Source organism: Zonotrichia leucophrys, chromosome 12 (assembly GCF_028769735.1).
Source record: "Zonotrichia leucophrys gambelii isolate GWCS_2022_RI chromosome 12, RI_Zleu_2.0, whole genome shotgun sequence".
Taxonomy (NCBI): Eukaryota; Metazoa; Chordata; class Aves; order Passeriformes; family Passerellidae; genus Zonotrichia; species Zonotrichia leucophrys.
The window spans coordinates 375,198-388,393 of NC_088182.1; the positions used below are offsets into that span (position 1 = coordinate 375,198).

The window sequence follows — 13,196 nt, forward strand, 5'->3', positions numbered from 1 at the left end:
AGCAACTCTTGAGCTCAAGGAGTATGTATAATATGGGTTACTGGGGTTTTTTAAATAGAAAAGAGAAGATGCTGTGATGATTAGGATCTCTGTACAAACAACAGTGATCTCCAAATACTGCAAATCCCAACTTCACTCAAAACTACAATAAATTGTTTGAAGCCAGTGCTCTGGTGTGTATGAATACTTTTTAAAGTATTGTGCTGAATACTTTAAAAGAGTACAGCTACTACACCCTCCTGTCATTTACTAACAGCATCTCCTTTTCTGATGCACCAAGTAACACCCTGAATTCTCACTTGGCAAGCTGCATCTGGCCAATGCAGCCTCCATATAATGGAACAGGGCTGAGGGGGAACCAAGCCCAAAAACCCAGCCCCACAGCACTGCTGCCCCCTGAGTGAAGCCAGCTCAGCTTGAACCAGACCTCACATTCTGTTCTGAGACCAGAACAGTCCCACGAGGACCAGCTCGGGGCACCTACACCTGCAGAGCCCCACAGCACAGAGCTCTGTGCAGCACATTCAGAGAGGGCAAAAACCACCCTGCCCTCAAGCAGCTGCTCAAGGCTGGGTGCCAAGGCACACAAACTCGTCCTGGGCAGAGGAGAGCAGGCCCAGCCCGGGCCCTGCCAATGGAGCTGCACCTGAGCCGAGGCACTGCACACACAGCTCACTTCAACAGCTCCTTGTGGACTGAATTCTGAAGGCTTTCCACAGGATGGAAAGTTTACAGTTCCGTTCAAATGTTATCTTATAAGCCAAACAAACCCCGCAAAAACCTTAAAGGAATGGGAAACCTTGACTTGTGCAAATCCAGTATTGTCTAAAGAGAAGGAAAAAATACGTTTTTCACTCAGGTTTATAATAGAGCTGCCATATTTTGATTTTTTGTGGGGTAAAAATCTTACAACGGTTAGGGTTATATGCCAAATACCTCTTATGTGCCACACTCAGATATAGAACAAGATAGAAAATCTGGACTTATATTTAGATGCCATAATTTCTGATAGATTCATCATATTTTCCTATAAAATAAGGAGATTTCCAGTTACTTTAAAACCAGTATGAAAAGATGGGTTATATTTGGTTTTGAATACCACTGATAAGAAATTCGCCTGGGCAGAGTCTACTATGGAGTAAATATGGATCTGTCAGTGACATTCTCACCTTTCTGGGCTTCCTCAAATCGATCACTCTCTGCCAGCCACTGAGCATAAGGGACGTAGACTTCATCTTTGAATTCAGGATGCTTTTCACTCAGGGCAAATGCCTGACATAAATAAAAAGCTCATTCTTAGAATATTGCACGGTTTAAACGGTTAAAGGTTTTAAAATATTCCATGGGATCAATCCTTCAGCTCTAAAAAAATTCACAATGAAACATAAACACAGAATAGAGAGTGTAATCTATATTTTCTCCAGCATGAAACTTATGTGTTTTAAAATAAAAAGCAATCAGCAACAAAAGAAAAGAAGCTTAGCATAATAACAGATTGACTATTGAAACAGAAAGACTTGAAAGTGATTATCTGGGAAATTTAGTAGATTTCCCAGCAAGAGACAAAAAATATTTGTATTTTTACTGAATGCATTTTCTAAAGAAATTGAAGTGACACTATAAATGCAGTTTAGATTCAGTTTCAGATGACCACACCACCACCAAACACATGCTGGTATACACAATTAACTGAAATACTCTGAATCCTTCTGCAGAAGCCTTCCTCCCTCATGACAATGCTGGGGGAGCCAGACATTTGCTTCCCTTTTTAGTTGCAACCAGTGACAATAAGAAGCAGTGGTTTTCAAAACACAAATCAAGGGCACACTCACTTCTTCCCAGCGATGAGTCTCCACGTGGAGCTGGACCAATGCTTTCAGGTCACCAACCTTCATGTAGGTTTCTGCAGCATAGCCAGGGTTATCAAGTTGCTTAAAATAGAAGGCACATTTAGCCAAAGGCTCACGCTCAGCTTTATCCAGTTTTCGAGCAATTTCGATTAACCTAGGCTCAGAAGAAAGAAGCCAGATGTTTGCCTTGGTGCTTTGCCTTTTAATTATTGTCATAACTTCACCTTCAATCAGTTAACATTTAATAAACATCCTAATAGTACCACCATGCAACACTGTTTAAGCAGTTTCAGTAAACATTCCAAATAGCTTTTTCCTTTTGCAGACTCAAAGCCCTTCCTTCCCTCTTGGCTCAGACATTCAGCTCTGTGTCTCAGACTCTGCAGATGAAGGAGGGAGCACGTCCTGCATGACTCAGTGGCTCACACTGCCCAGCCCTGACCTGAGCAACAGGCTCCTGAATAAACAGCAGCCCCTGTGCCACACAGCAAAACAGAGGCACGGCCAGCCTCAAGGGCCTGGCCACGCTCTCAGGGCAGCTCAGCAAATGACACAAAGTGCCACCTACTGTGGTGAGAAATGACCATAGACAGGAATGGCCACCGAATTTCTAAGGACTCCGTGCTCCAGGTGACTTCTCTACCCCCTGGATGATTATTCTAAACATCTGACAACAGCAGCACTGGGCTGCCTGGTACAGTTACTGCTGTGATGATCACTCTGAAGGCATTCAGACTGTTTTAGACAATCTCATATTGTAGATAAACCTACGCATACTCTTAATTGCTGTAATGCATTAGTTTTTGTAACATATTTATGGCCCTGCCCTCTAAACATATGCAACTTTTAAAACATTTTAAATCATAGGTGTGTTTCAGATACTCAACCTGATATAAAGGCAGATATTAAATACATTTGGTCTTATTTTAAAATTACGGGGAATTCATAATATCTCATTCAAGCTTTTATTATATGTTATCTCTGAGGAGACAAAGAACCTACATATCCACCCAGCCGTGGTTCCCGCTGATCTCGATGGCCTTCATGTGCTCTCCAGCAGACAGGTACATCTCCACTGCTGCCTTTGGCTCATTGATATCCTTGGCCCAGTCTGCTTGCTTTTTTATCAGCATCTTTGTGTCTTTGGGATCTCCAGATCCCAGAAATTCCTGCAACAGTGCAATACAGAAGTCTGCATTTTCTTCTGGTCACAAACATCATTACAGTCTAAACTCTAAAACAGATAAAGATTTTTGTAATGAAAACCATGATGCGTCCCAAGGACAGAAATATTCCACGGAGAGCAACATGCACTGAGCCAGCCTTCAGCAGCTCATCATCAAGGCCCCACGTCTGGGAGGAAACAATGGCAAGTCTCACATTTATAGAGTTTTCAATTAAAAAGAAAGCAGAAGATTGTGGCCAGGCCCAGAGAAGGACAGTGCAGGTGCTCAGAGGCAACCCTAATGTCCCCTCCTGCTCTCTGCTAAGCCTGGATCAGTGGATACGAGTTACAATTTCTGCAAGCTTGTCAGAAACAAGCCTTTCAAAACCTTTCCAAAACAAAATGGTACTAATCTAAAAACTCTAACAGATAATTCCAAGTTTTAGATTTTCTCTTGCAAGCCAAGCAGGTATGGATTCCTTCTCAAGGACAACCCAGTCCCAGCCCACGCTCAGCCAACAGCAGCACATCCACTCTATCACACACTGGCATCACAAATCAAATGAAGGCTGAAATAATTATCAAGTGTCTTTGCAGGAAACAAGGTATTTTAAAAAATATATCCATTAAGTTCTTTTATAGTACCAGAACCACAGCTGCTCAAAAGTGAGAGTGCTCTGAAGCACTGCTTGGACTTGTGGAAGGAATGCAAACACCAAGCCTGGACCCTGTGTTGACAACCATTTTGGAAATATGTCTAATAGTTAGTTCAGCTTCTTCTGCCAGTACTAAAGCTCTGGCACCATATGGTTCACATCTGTTGACATCATGTGCCAGGAAAAAAATATAAACCCCCCCTTCAACACCAGAAGATCGATTAAGGGCAATTTTGACTGTTAACAGAACAGGCTACTGTCCATTAAACAGCTTCTATCAAAAGAAAATCGGAACAGAGGAGAAATTACAGGTGGGAAAAGAGTGGAAAACTGTATATCCTCTATGTTTCTAGCACATTCTTACTGAGGTTTAAAAAAACAGAACCAAAGCAACAAATGGGCAAAAGCCTCAGCACTGCAATTCAGGAGCTGCCTGCTACAGGCAGAAGGGCACCCCATCTGTGCCAGCTCCCAGCGAGCCCCAGGCCTGCTCCTGCAGCACAGCCCAGCTCCAGGAGCAGCTAGCAGGGATCCCAACAGCCCCTGAATATGGAGAACTGCGCTCCAGAGTGAACTCAAACCATCTCTTTGGCACGACTTTTCCAGCTTAGGTCACCAAAATAAGCCCAAAATCAAAAGCCAAGCTCAGCTTCCCACAGTATAAAAGGTTTTTTGTGAGTTGCCAGTAATTAGTGATCTGGTGCTGTGATAAAGAGCCTGTGACCAGATATCAAAGGACTCCCAACCTCTGCCTCCAGTCTGGACCCTCTGTCCAGACCTCATCAAAGTCATGCACAAGAAAGCAGGTTCTGTGGGTCCCTTTGAATAATTCTGGCAGCATCAGTGAAAACAGCACCACAAAAACACACCCCTCCCCCATGTATTTTTCCTTAGATAAATAACTTGAAAACAAGGGGGGTTTACATGCTCTTCCATGTCCTGTGCACTCCCTGCACAAGAAGCTGCCTTATGAAGTACCTTAAATTTCTCAGCATGGAATCACTCCCAAGTATAGGAGACATGAGACCTCTTGCTCTCTACTGGTTAAATTTAGACATGACTGCAGCCAAGAATTAAAAGATTCTTACAAAGACTTATGGGAACATTTTCCTGTATGAATTACATTTATGTTCAAGAGGAGCCAAAACACTGAAGCTAACAAAGACTCATCAGCCAAAAATAGCGGAAGTCAGGCTTACATCAGCAAAGCCCCCAAATGTTTCTGCTGAGCTCTTGGAAGAAAAAGATCTCTGCAGCATGGCTTGGGGAATCTCTGCTAAAGAGTTTCTGAGCATGTCATGGTGAATTCTTTGTCCTGGATTGGGCAGAATAGGGCTCTGATGAGTGATGAATGAGACTAAACAGTGCATGCATTCTCAGGGATTTCGATAAGAAAACACCACAGAAGACTTAAAAGCCAAGTAATGCTCCTTATCACCATATAAAAACATCACTTTTCAGAATTATATTCAATTTATTCCTACATGGAACAGAGTTTTAAAAAAAGCCAAGACACTGAATCTTTGGAAGAAATTCTGTAGTAAACAAAAATATTCTAGGTTAGCATATTATGCAGTTTTTAAAATGCATCGATATAGATCTGACTTACTCCTACCCATATATTTTTATGATAACGTGGGTACTACCTTGTCATCTTTGGAGGACAAACAAACAAAAAGGGACTCTCAAATGAGATAATGCAAAAAGAGTCATAAAACCAAACTTTTTCATTTTGAAAGAAAGAAAATTACTATGGATAATACTATGTAATCACAAGGTCCACTAAAAGAATTCACTGAGAAGCCCTGAATTTCTACAGCCATATTTGAGACTCTACAAAACACAACCTGCTGCCTTGGTAGCAGACTCTGAAGGAAAATGCCACTGTTACACCCAGGCCAGGAACGCTTTTCCCCTAATAAGCCAAAAGATCTCCAAACAAACACCTGATAAAATGAAATCAGAACTCAAAGCCCCCGGTTCCTTTGCAGGATCACACACTGGAGCAGTGAGAGGCACATCAGAATCCCTGCCTTTGCAGCCAGGTGCCAGCCCTACCTTTGCGTGCTCGAACATGCGCAGGTCCGAGTACATCTCCAGGGCCAGGCTCTCGTGGCCGCTCCTCTTGTACAGCCTCGCTGCCTCGTGGAATTTTCCCTGGTAGGCATAAACATCTGCCAGGAACAGCTCCTGGGTGTTCTCTCCGTGCTTTTTCCGATCCTGGAAAAACAAAAAAACTGAAGAGAGATGTAGAAAATATTCTAGATGATCAGCACCTAGGCGAGAAATAGCCTTTGAGGAATTAGATTTTCAGGCTTAGATTTTAACTGCTAATAATTAAAAACCTGCAACGGGATAGCATAATTATGCCTCTCCTACATTTCTGGTGAATTTATAATTAAAGGATTAAATCCCTCCTTAATTAAAATTATGAAGAGCAAAATTAAATGTCACTATACAAACCAAAGTGATGAAAAGTCACTTCTCTTGATTTCACACAGGAAAATGAACACATGCTATCATTATGCCAGTCTATTTTAAAAAAGGCATCTGATGGGCTCCTCATTTTCTCCCTACAATCTCACCAGCATATAATTTGGCTACATGAACAATATGTGCAGGTGGGATGACAAACAGGAGGATAACTGCCAGCAATAAGTAGATTCAGGATGTATGTTAGCCTGCCTCTGAATACAAACCAGGGACACCTCCACTGTCCCCACAAGCAAGAGCTCACGGATTTGGGTCAGCACCAGTCACTTCCAGAGCACCTGTACATGCTCTGCTGGAAACCAGAACTGCTTGTTCTGTTCTGTTCTGGCCTGGGAAGGGCCCCTGAGGACAGCATTAGCGCAGAGCCACGCAGTAACCTCCCATGTGTGTGCAGAGCCATGGAGAAACCCTGCACATGAATCAAACTGCAGCAGGACCCTGACTCTGAGCGACCCAGACAGCTTTGCACACGTGTGTGTGTGTGTTTCCATGTGTGTGCCTTATCCTGTGTACTGGACACACACCACTACCCTGCCTGCGATAAAATTACTGCTGCAGTTAGCCCACATTGTAGGAAACAGAGCTGTGAGCTGAATTTAAAGAAAACTGCATGCAAGGGGAAAAGCATTCCACCAGCATCCAAACTCAATCCTCTGCTGCCAGAGGGTCTCAGCCATCACTCCCTGGCCACGCTGACTGACTGGGCTGACACTGAGCTGGTGCTCAAATTTCCTTCAAAACCTTGGTTAAATGAATAATCAGAGGACTTGTTACACCCTTTTTTGAAGACTCCACAGAATCTTGCCAGATAGAGATGGCAACCATGTTTGTCTGTGATCAATTGGGAAAGAAAAAGTGTCATTACTGAGAGAAAACCATGGCATTAATGGAACATGTGTGTTTAATTACACCCTACAAGCCTTAAAAGGAATCCAATCCACTGCAGGCGAGAGCAAGTGGGGATGTAGAACTCACTGTAAAAGGAGCATTTTCAGGATGTGTGAAATTAAGTTTAAGCCTATTTTTAGGGGGATTCTTTCTTACTTAACAGAATATGACATGACAAATCCAGAATATCTTCAATAAATGAAGATCTGGAGAAGCATATGTGGAAAAGAAAGGTTACTACTGGTGAGAAAACACTCTCACCTACCTATACCCTTGAAAAGAAAAAAAAAAAGAAAACCAACTGAAAAGAGGGGCTCTTAATGCTAGACCTTTGTCCTGTGTTAGAGAAAAGTTCACTGCAACCAGCTGGCATTTTGACAGCAGCAGGACAGCTCTGCAGACATGAAGACAAGGAGTGTATCTTTTAAGAGAAGGTGTAAATCTAATTAACACAAGGAAGAGGAATTCCCTTTATGCCATCTCCAAGCAGATCTTTAAGCATTATCTTGCCATCTCTGCAGAAGGACAAGGGTGATGAGTGTATTTTCAAGTGCTCATGACAGACAGTTATTGTTGAGTAAAATTCTATCAAGAAGTGTGAAAAGAATAGGAAGGAGTGATTAGAACACAGTATAGAAGTATGGAATCCCAAATTCTATTTCCAGTTGTCACAGACTTGTCATGAGACCCCAAGTTTGTCATTTCATTTCTCTGGGCCTGTGTCTGTCTCTGCAAGGAGGAGATAATAGTAATTACCTACCTCCAGGGGGTAGGGAAAGGCTTAATGAACTCATGTTTATGAAGTATTCTCTACTAAGCTCTGTCAGCACAGTAGTATTCTACCAATTATTAATTGAATACTGAACATTTTTCCAGTTCTCCTGAAGACAGTTTCAGAAGTTCCCATCCCACACCCACATTTTGGTCCACAAAGTTCCAATCCTATGATTAGAACTTGAGTCACCTCGACTAACCAGGATTTTTCACTTCAAACACATCTCCAACAGTCAGAAGCAATACCCAACCAAAAGTCCTTCCAAAACAGAAAGTACTGAATTTGGTACAGCAGTAACTTTAAGAAAATACACCTTCTTGAACACTGGCTTACCTCTATGCTGCTGATCAGTTCTAAATATCGAAGGTCTCGTACTCTGGTAAATGCCTATTGAAAATAATTTTTAAAAAAGAGTAAAAGGCATTAACTGAAAACGCAGAAAACACCAAATATTATTCTGCATGAATCAAGCTGTCCTCATGCAGAAAGGACAGGCAGAAGTGTGCTGGGTTTGTGTTTGTGTAGTCCCAAACCTGAAGGGCTCTGACTGTGGCCCCTGAGCTGTGACAAAGGAGACAAGGCTCAACAGGAACAGCAGCGGAGCTGCGCCTGTCAGTCCCCCAAGAAATACAAAGTGTCAATTAAAATATTTCGTGCTTTTATTCTGGCTATTTTATAGCTTCTCCGTTTGGATGTGAGGTGTGACACAGACAAGGAAATTTCAGGAAACTGTTACAAGGAAGGGCACATAACAGATCGTATTGTCAAAGCCGGCTGCATATGCTCCTCGTTTTTAAACCATTCCGAAAATCCAGCATGAAAGGAGCTCAGAGAGAGGAAAGGAAGTAAGAAGACGATAAGATAAAAGTACTTTAAGACAGTGTAATATCTTTGCAAATGGAGATAAATGTGCAACCCAAAGTCTCAAGTGGCAAAGTCACGTGCAAGTTGCAGCAGCTCAGCACTTATTCCTGACATGCATCACAAAACAGAAATTTAACTCTTTGGGCTGCACATTCAAGACTTCCAACCAAACTGAAGAGGGCACAGAATATTCTGCTTACATCGGATTGAACTAGGAACTGTAAGAGCCTTTAATGTCAAGAAGCTGCTTTTGTTTGAATTAATCCGCTCTAATTCTAAGAGGGCACTACTTAAAAATTCCAAGGAGGCACTGAAAACTTCTTTTCAAAAGTATCTATTTGCATAAAGCCATCCATGAGACTGGAATTATTCTGATGCCTCCACTTAAGAAAAAAAAAAGCATTTCATTTCCCTTTTTTTAAAAAAAAATCTGTTATTAAAAGATGTCTATCACTTCAGACCATTCTCAGTGTATTTTTAGAATGTTTTGTCTTTCATACAATATTCATGACATTGAACTCAGTTTGCTCTCCCTTACTTGAGAAGAGATGGTGAAAGAAAATAGGGAAGTATTTTATGCCAGAGAAAACTCAGTTCTTCAGTCGATGCCCACTCACAGACCACTCCCCAAAGCAAGGCACACCACAGAGGAAAGGACTGAAATGATGCTGTCCAGCACCACGGCCTTCACACAGCCTTAATGGGAGATCCCAAAGAGCAGGAAATCTCCACATTTGCACGGAGGCTATATTAAATGTTTGGGGGGACGAGGGCAGGTTTGTAGCACTAAGGAAGGCGGGGGCCAAAGGCAGGTGAGCATCCTCTGCTGCCACCCGGTGGGCACTGCTTCCCAGTTCTGCTCCCCTCAACCCACCAACGCATTTCCCAGATGAAACCTTTTCCTTTCTGTCAAACACCTTCATTTAGAACATGGCATTTATCTAGAGAGACACATTTGATTTCAGTTGAAAACCTCATCTCAAAATCATGAGTTTATAACAAGACATAAAAGACAAGCAAGACAGTAACCCAGGAACACCACATATTCCAGCCACAAAACATGCATTATAGTCATACACACACACACATATATAAATATCAAACCCAAGCTTTCTGCTAAACGAGTAAACAAAGGCTTTACCTTTTTAGCAGTTTCAAACTCCAGCCCTTCCAAGGCTTCCATGGCCAGCTCTCTCCAGTCAGCATCAGTCACTCCTAAACATGCAATTTGATAGGCTTCTTTAAACATTTTTCGTTCCAGATATTGATACATGGGTGCAGACTGAGGATCATCATAGAAAAAAACATATATCAGAAAGCATAATACTGAGATATATTAGTGAAATTTTCTACATATATTGGGAAAAAAATACATATTCTAATTACAACCACTACAAGCTGCCCAGAGAATAAACATCTCAGTTTTGTACACAGACAGAACAACATTCTGGGGCGATCTTTATCTTATCTTTACACAAGCTAGGTTAATTACATTCCAAACTCATCCATTTTGAAATCTTCAGTTCCCTGCAATATTAGGAAGTAGTTAAGGATGCGAATTCTTCTGGGCATTGAACATGCCAAATATGACGTACACTGCGCTTTTTTAGTACTGTGGAAGCAGAGCAAAGGAGGGGCAGTGTGCTCTCAAGGGCCAAGAGCAGGAGGAGTGGCACGTCCCTGGACACCCCCGGGCACAGAGGCAGGGCAGCACAGCAACCCTGGTGCCCCAGCCTCGAGGACAAAGCTGTGCTAGCCAGGCTGTGACTTGGCACACAGCACACTGGGGCTCTCGAGCGCCTGCCCCAAAGGGAATCGCGGCGGGGAGCTGCCAGCTGCTGCAGGGTGACACACAGACAGACGGGGGTCTGCAGCCAGAGCCCTCGGGGGAGCAGGGAGCCCTGCAGCACCCTGCCTCACCCTGGCTGTGCAACCCCAGCACCATGCGCGTCCGTTCCCGTGTTACTTTTACCCGCTTCTCTGGACATTGTACACCCTTTGCTACTGCCTCCCTCCAAAAGCACAGCTGTGGAGAAGCTGCCTCTGAGATGCTGCACAGTAATTCTGCGGCACCTTGGTGCCTGCAGCATGCCAAAGGCAGACAGGAGTGTTCAAGGCCTGGTGATCCTGCCTGCGGCTGCCAACCACCCTGGGCAAGCCGGAGCCTCACCAAGGGCCTGCCCAGGGCTCAAGGGACACAGGGTCTGTAACACAGGTGTCCATCAGTCAGTACAAGCACAGGACATTCTGCTTTATTCATTGATTCTCAGAGGCAAGTCCTGCACGCTCTTGCATGCACAGAGTCACAATCCTTCTACTTTCTTTTTTTGCTTTGTTTTTTTTACTTCCATGATGACAGAAATCAGTCTTTTGTGGAAGGCAATCCCTAAATTTTGAATATAAAGACCACACAGGTACTAAACATTCAGACTAAAATATTCCGTTTAAATAATGCCTAAAGACATCTAGATGAAGCAACAATAAAATAGTATTTTATGTATTCAAGGAAAATGAAATTACAATGGATAAAAGTTATATAGAGAGAACACAGCAAAAATCCTGCAGGAGGTAAGGCCTGCACTATATTAGATTATGCGCATTTGCAAGTAGAAAGGGAGAATCAGAGACAATTACCAACAGCAAAAAGGAAGTTAGCTTAATTAATGCCAAAGAAACAAAAATAAAATAGATCACACAATATAACTTAAATAACAACGAAGGAAGTGTGAACTGCAATCATTTTAGTAATGAAATACAAGTAAATCTCAGAAAAGCTTCTTCATTTGTTAAACATTCATGTTTATGAGATATAAAGCAACACTTAATGAGATTAAAGGATTACCTGCGGAACTTCAACTGCTGACATAGAGAAAACATGAAGGCAGAAGATCTTGGAGCCATTGTAACCCACAACAAAGCCTTGCAGTTTTTGCTGGTGGACAGGGAAGTTGCTAGCTTTGATATTGAGGTAACCCCCTCCAGAAAAGCAAAGCATATCCTCACACTGGGTATTCCAGGCCACACTATTTGCATTGGGCTCCTAATGAGAAAAACATTCCAGGATTAAAACTGATGCAATCCCATCTTTGCTAAGAAACATGCCTCCTTCAGCTGGAGCGTCTGACCCATTACAGCCTGGTGTGTACACACACACACCGATTATTCACATTTGCAATATCCTAAAGTCTGGAACATTCCTAAACAGATTTATTGGGATGTATTTTACATTTTAATACTCAGCTATAATTGTCTTGCCTTTCATGTATATTTACTAGCAATCTCTAGAATCAATCTGTAAAACATAATACCAAATTCCACAATTATATACTGCTAGTTAGCGCATTTAATTGATCATTTCTCAGTCCATTACACAAAGGAAGTTGCAGACCCTATCTTGCAGCACTCCATCCTTTCTATCCAGTATGTTCTGAAAACATTTAATCAACATTAATAAGTGACTGCTAAACTGCCAATGAAGAGAGCATTATCATGATTCCTTTTATAGCCTATGAATACCCAACGAACAAAGATGTTTAGGCTTTAATTCTGTTCGTACTAATGATAAAACTAAAATGCTCATTAACTGTAATGCTTCAGAGGGAAGCAGGGCAGAGTTCTAAATTAAACTGAAAAGGTCACATGTCTAAGAGCTCTTTATTCAGCTGTTGCTCACATAGATTTCCCGTCTTCTCACTCCTACTCCCCCATCTCTGAGAGGGTGGTTTTGATAAACAGATCACAGTTAAATTCTACAAGATGCGATTAATAGCTTAAATGAGTTACGCGAATTTCTGCACAGCAACGCTTTTGGGATGCTCTGTGCACCAAACCACTTCCTGCCCTCCTGCTCCCCCATTCAGAAACCCCAGCAAGCGCTGATGCTCGCCTGGAACAGGAGCTCCTTGGTGTGGATGTCGTAGACCAGGCAGGTGTCGTTCTCGTCCACCACGGCCAGCTTGCTGCGCGAGGCGCTCATGTCCAGGCAGCGCACGGCCGTGGCCTGCTTCAGCAGCACGATCGCCAGCGCGTTGTCCACAAAGATCTTCAGGATCTGGGAAACACACTCACTCAGACTGCTCTGTCCCCACAGCTGGAAACAGCACAGCGCGGCAAACCTTCAGTGCTGTCTCAAGTGTGAAACTGCAAGCTTTTTCAGAGACAAACTGCTATAAAATTAGGGAAATGCTTCCAGTTTGTCTCCTGAGCAGCCTGGCTGACACAACATACTCTAGGTCGCAAGCCTATACAGATAAACCAGATGCCATGCATCCTGGGCTCTCCACTAGTCACACAATTTCATTGATACAGGAATACATTACATACAGAAGACACAAACAGGATCTCAACGTCCTTGCTATCAGTAGCTGCCACCTGGCGTGTGGAACAGACAGCCCCCACACCTGGAGAACAGCCACACCCTCGAAGTGGTCACCAGGACAAGTGTACACACCTCCAACCCACACTAAAGGCAAACCTGCTCTCTTCACCAAGAACTCAATTTTGCC

The 13,196-nt window shown here is 42.9% G+C and overlaps 1 protein-coding gene across 3 annotated transcripts in view; it reads right to left on the reverse strand.

Moving 5' to 3' along the window:
- The window catches only part of IFT122 (intraflagellar transport 122), a 29,965-nt gene that overhangs the window by 8,053 nt on the left and 8,716 nt on the right, over window positions 1-13,196 (reverse strand). For all 3 annotated transcript variants that reach the window (XM_064723722.1, XM_064723721.1, XM_064723720.1), the window contains 8 exons: window positions 12,578-12,742; window positions 11,534-11,731; window positions 9,833-9,973; window positions 8,161-8,214; window positions 5,730-5,891; window positions 2,853-3,019; window positions 1,833-2,004; window positions 1,170-1,272 (listed from right to left, as the gene is read on the reverse strand). In XM_064723722.1, the coding sequence (XP_064579792.1) occupies window positions 1,170-1,272; window positions 1,833-2,004; window positions 2,853-3,019; window positions 5,730-5,891; window positions 8,161-8,214; window positions 9,833-9,973; window positions 11,534-11,731; window positions 12,578-12,742 (1,162 nt within the window). The remainder of the gene's footprint in view (window positions 1-1,169; window positions 1,273-1,832; window positions 2,005-2,852; window positions 3,020-5,729; window positions 5,892-8,160; window positions 8,215-9,832; window positions 9,974-11,533; window positions 11,732-12,577; window positions 12,743-13,196) is intronic.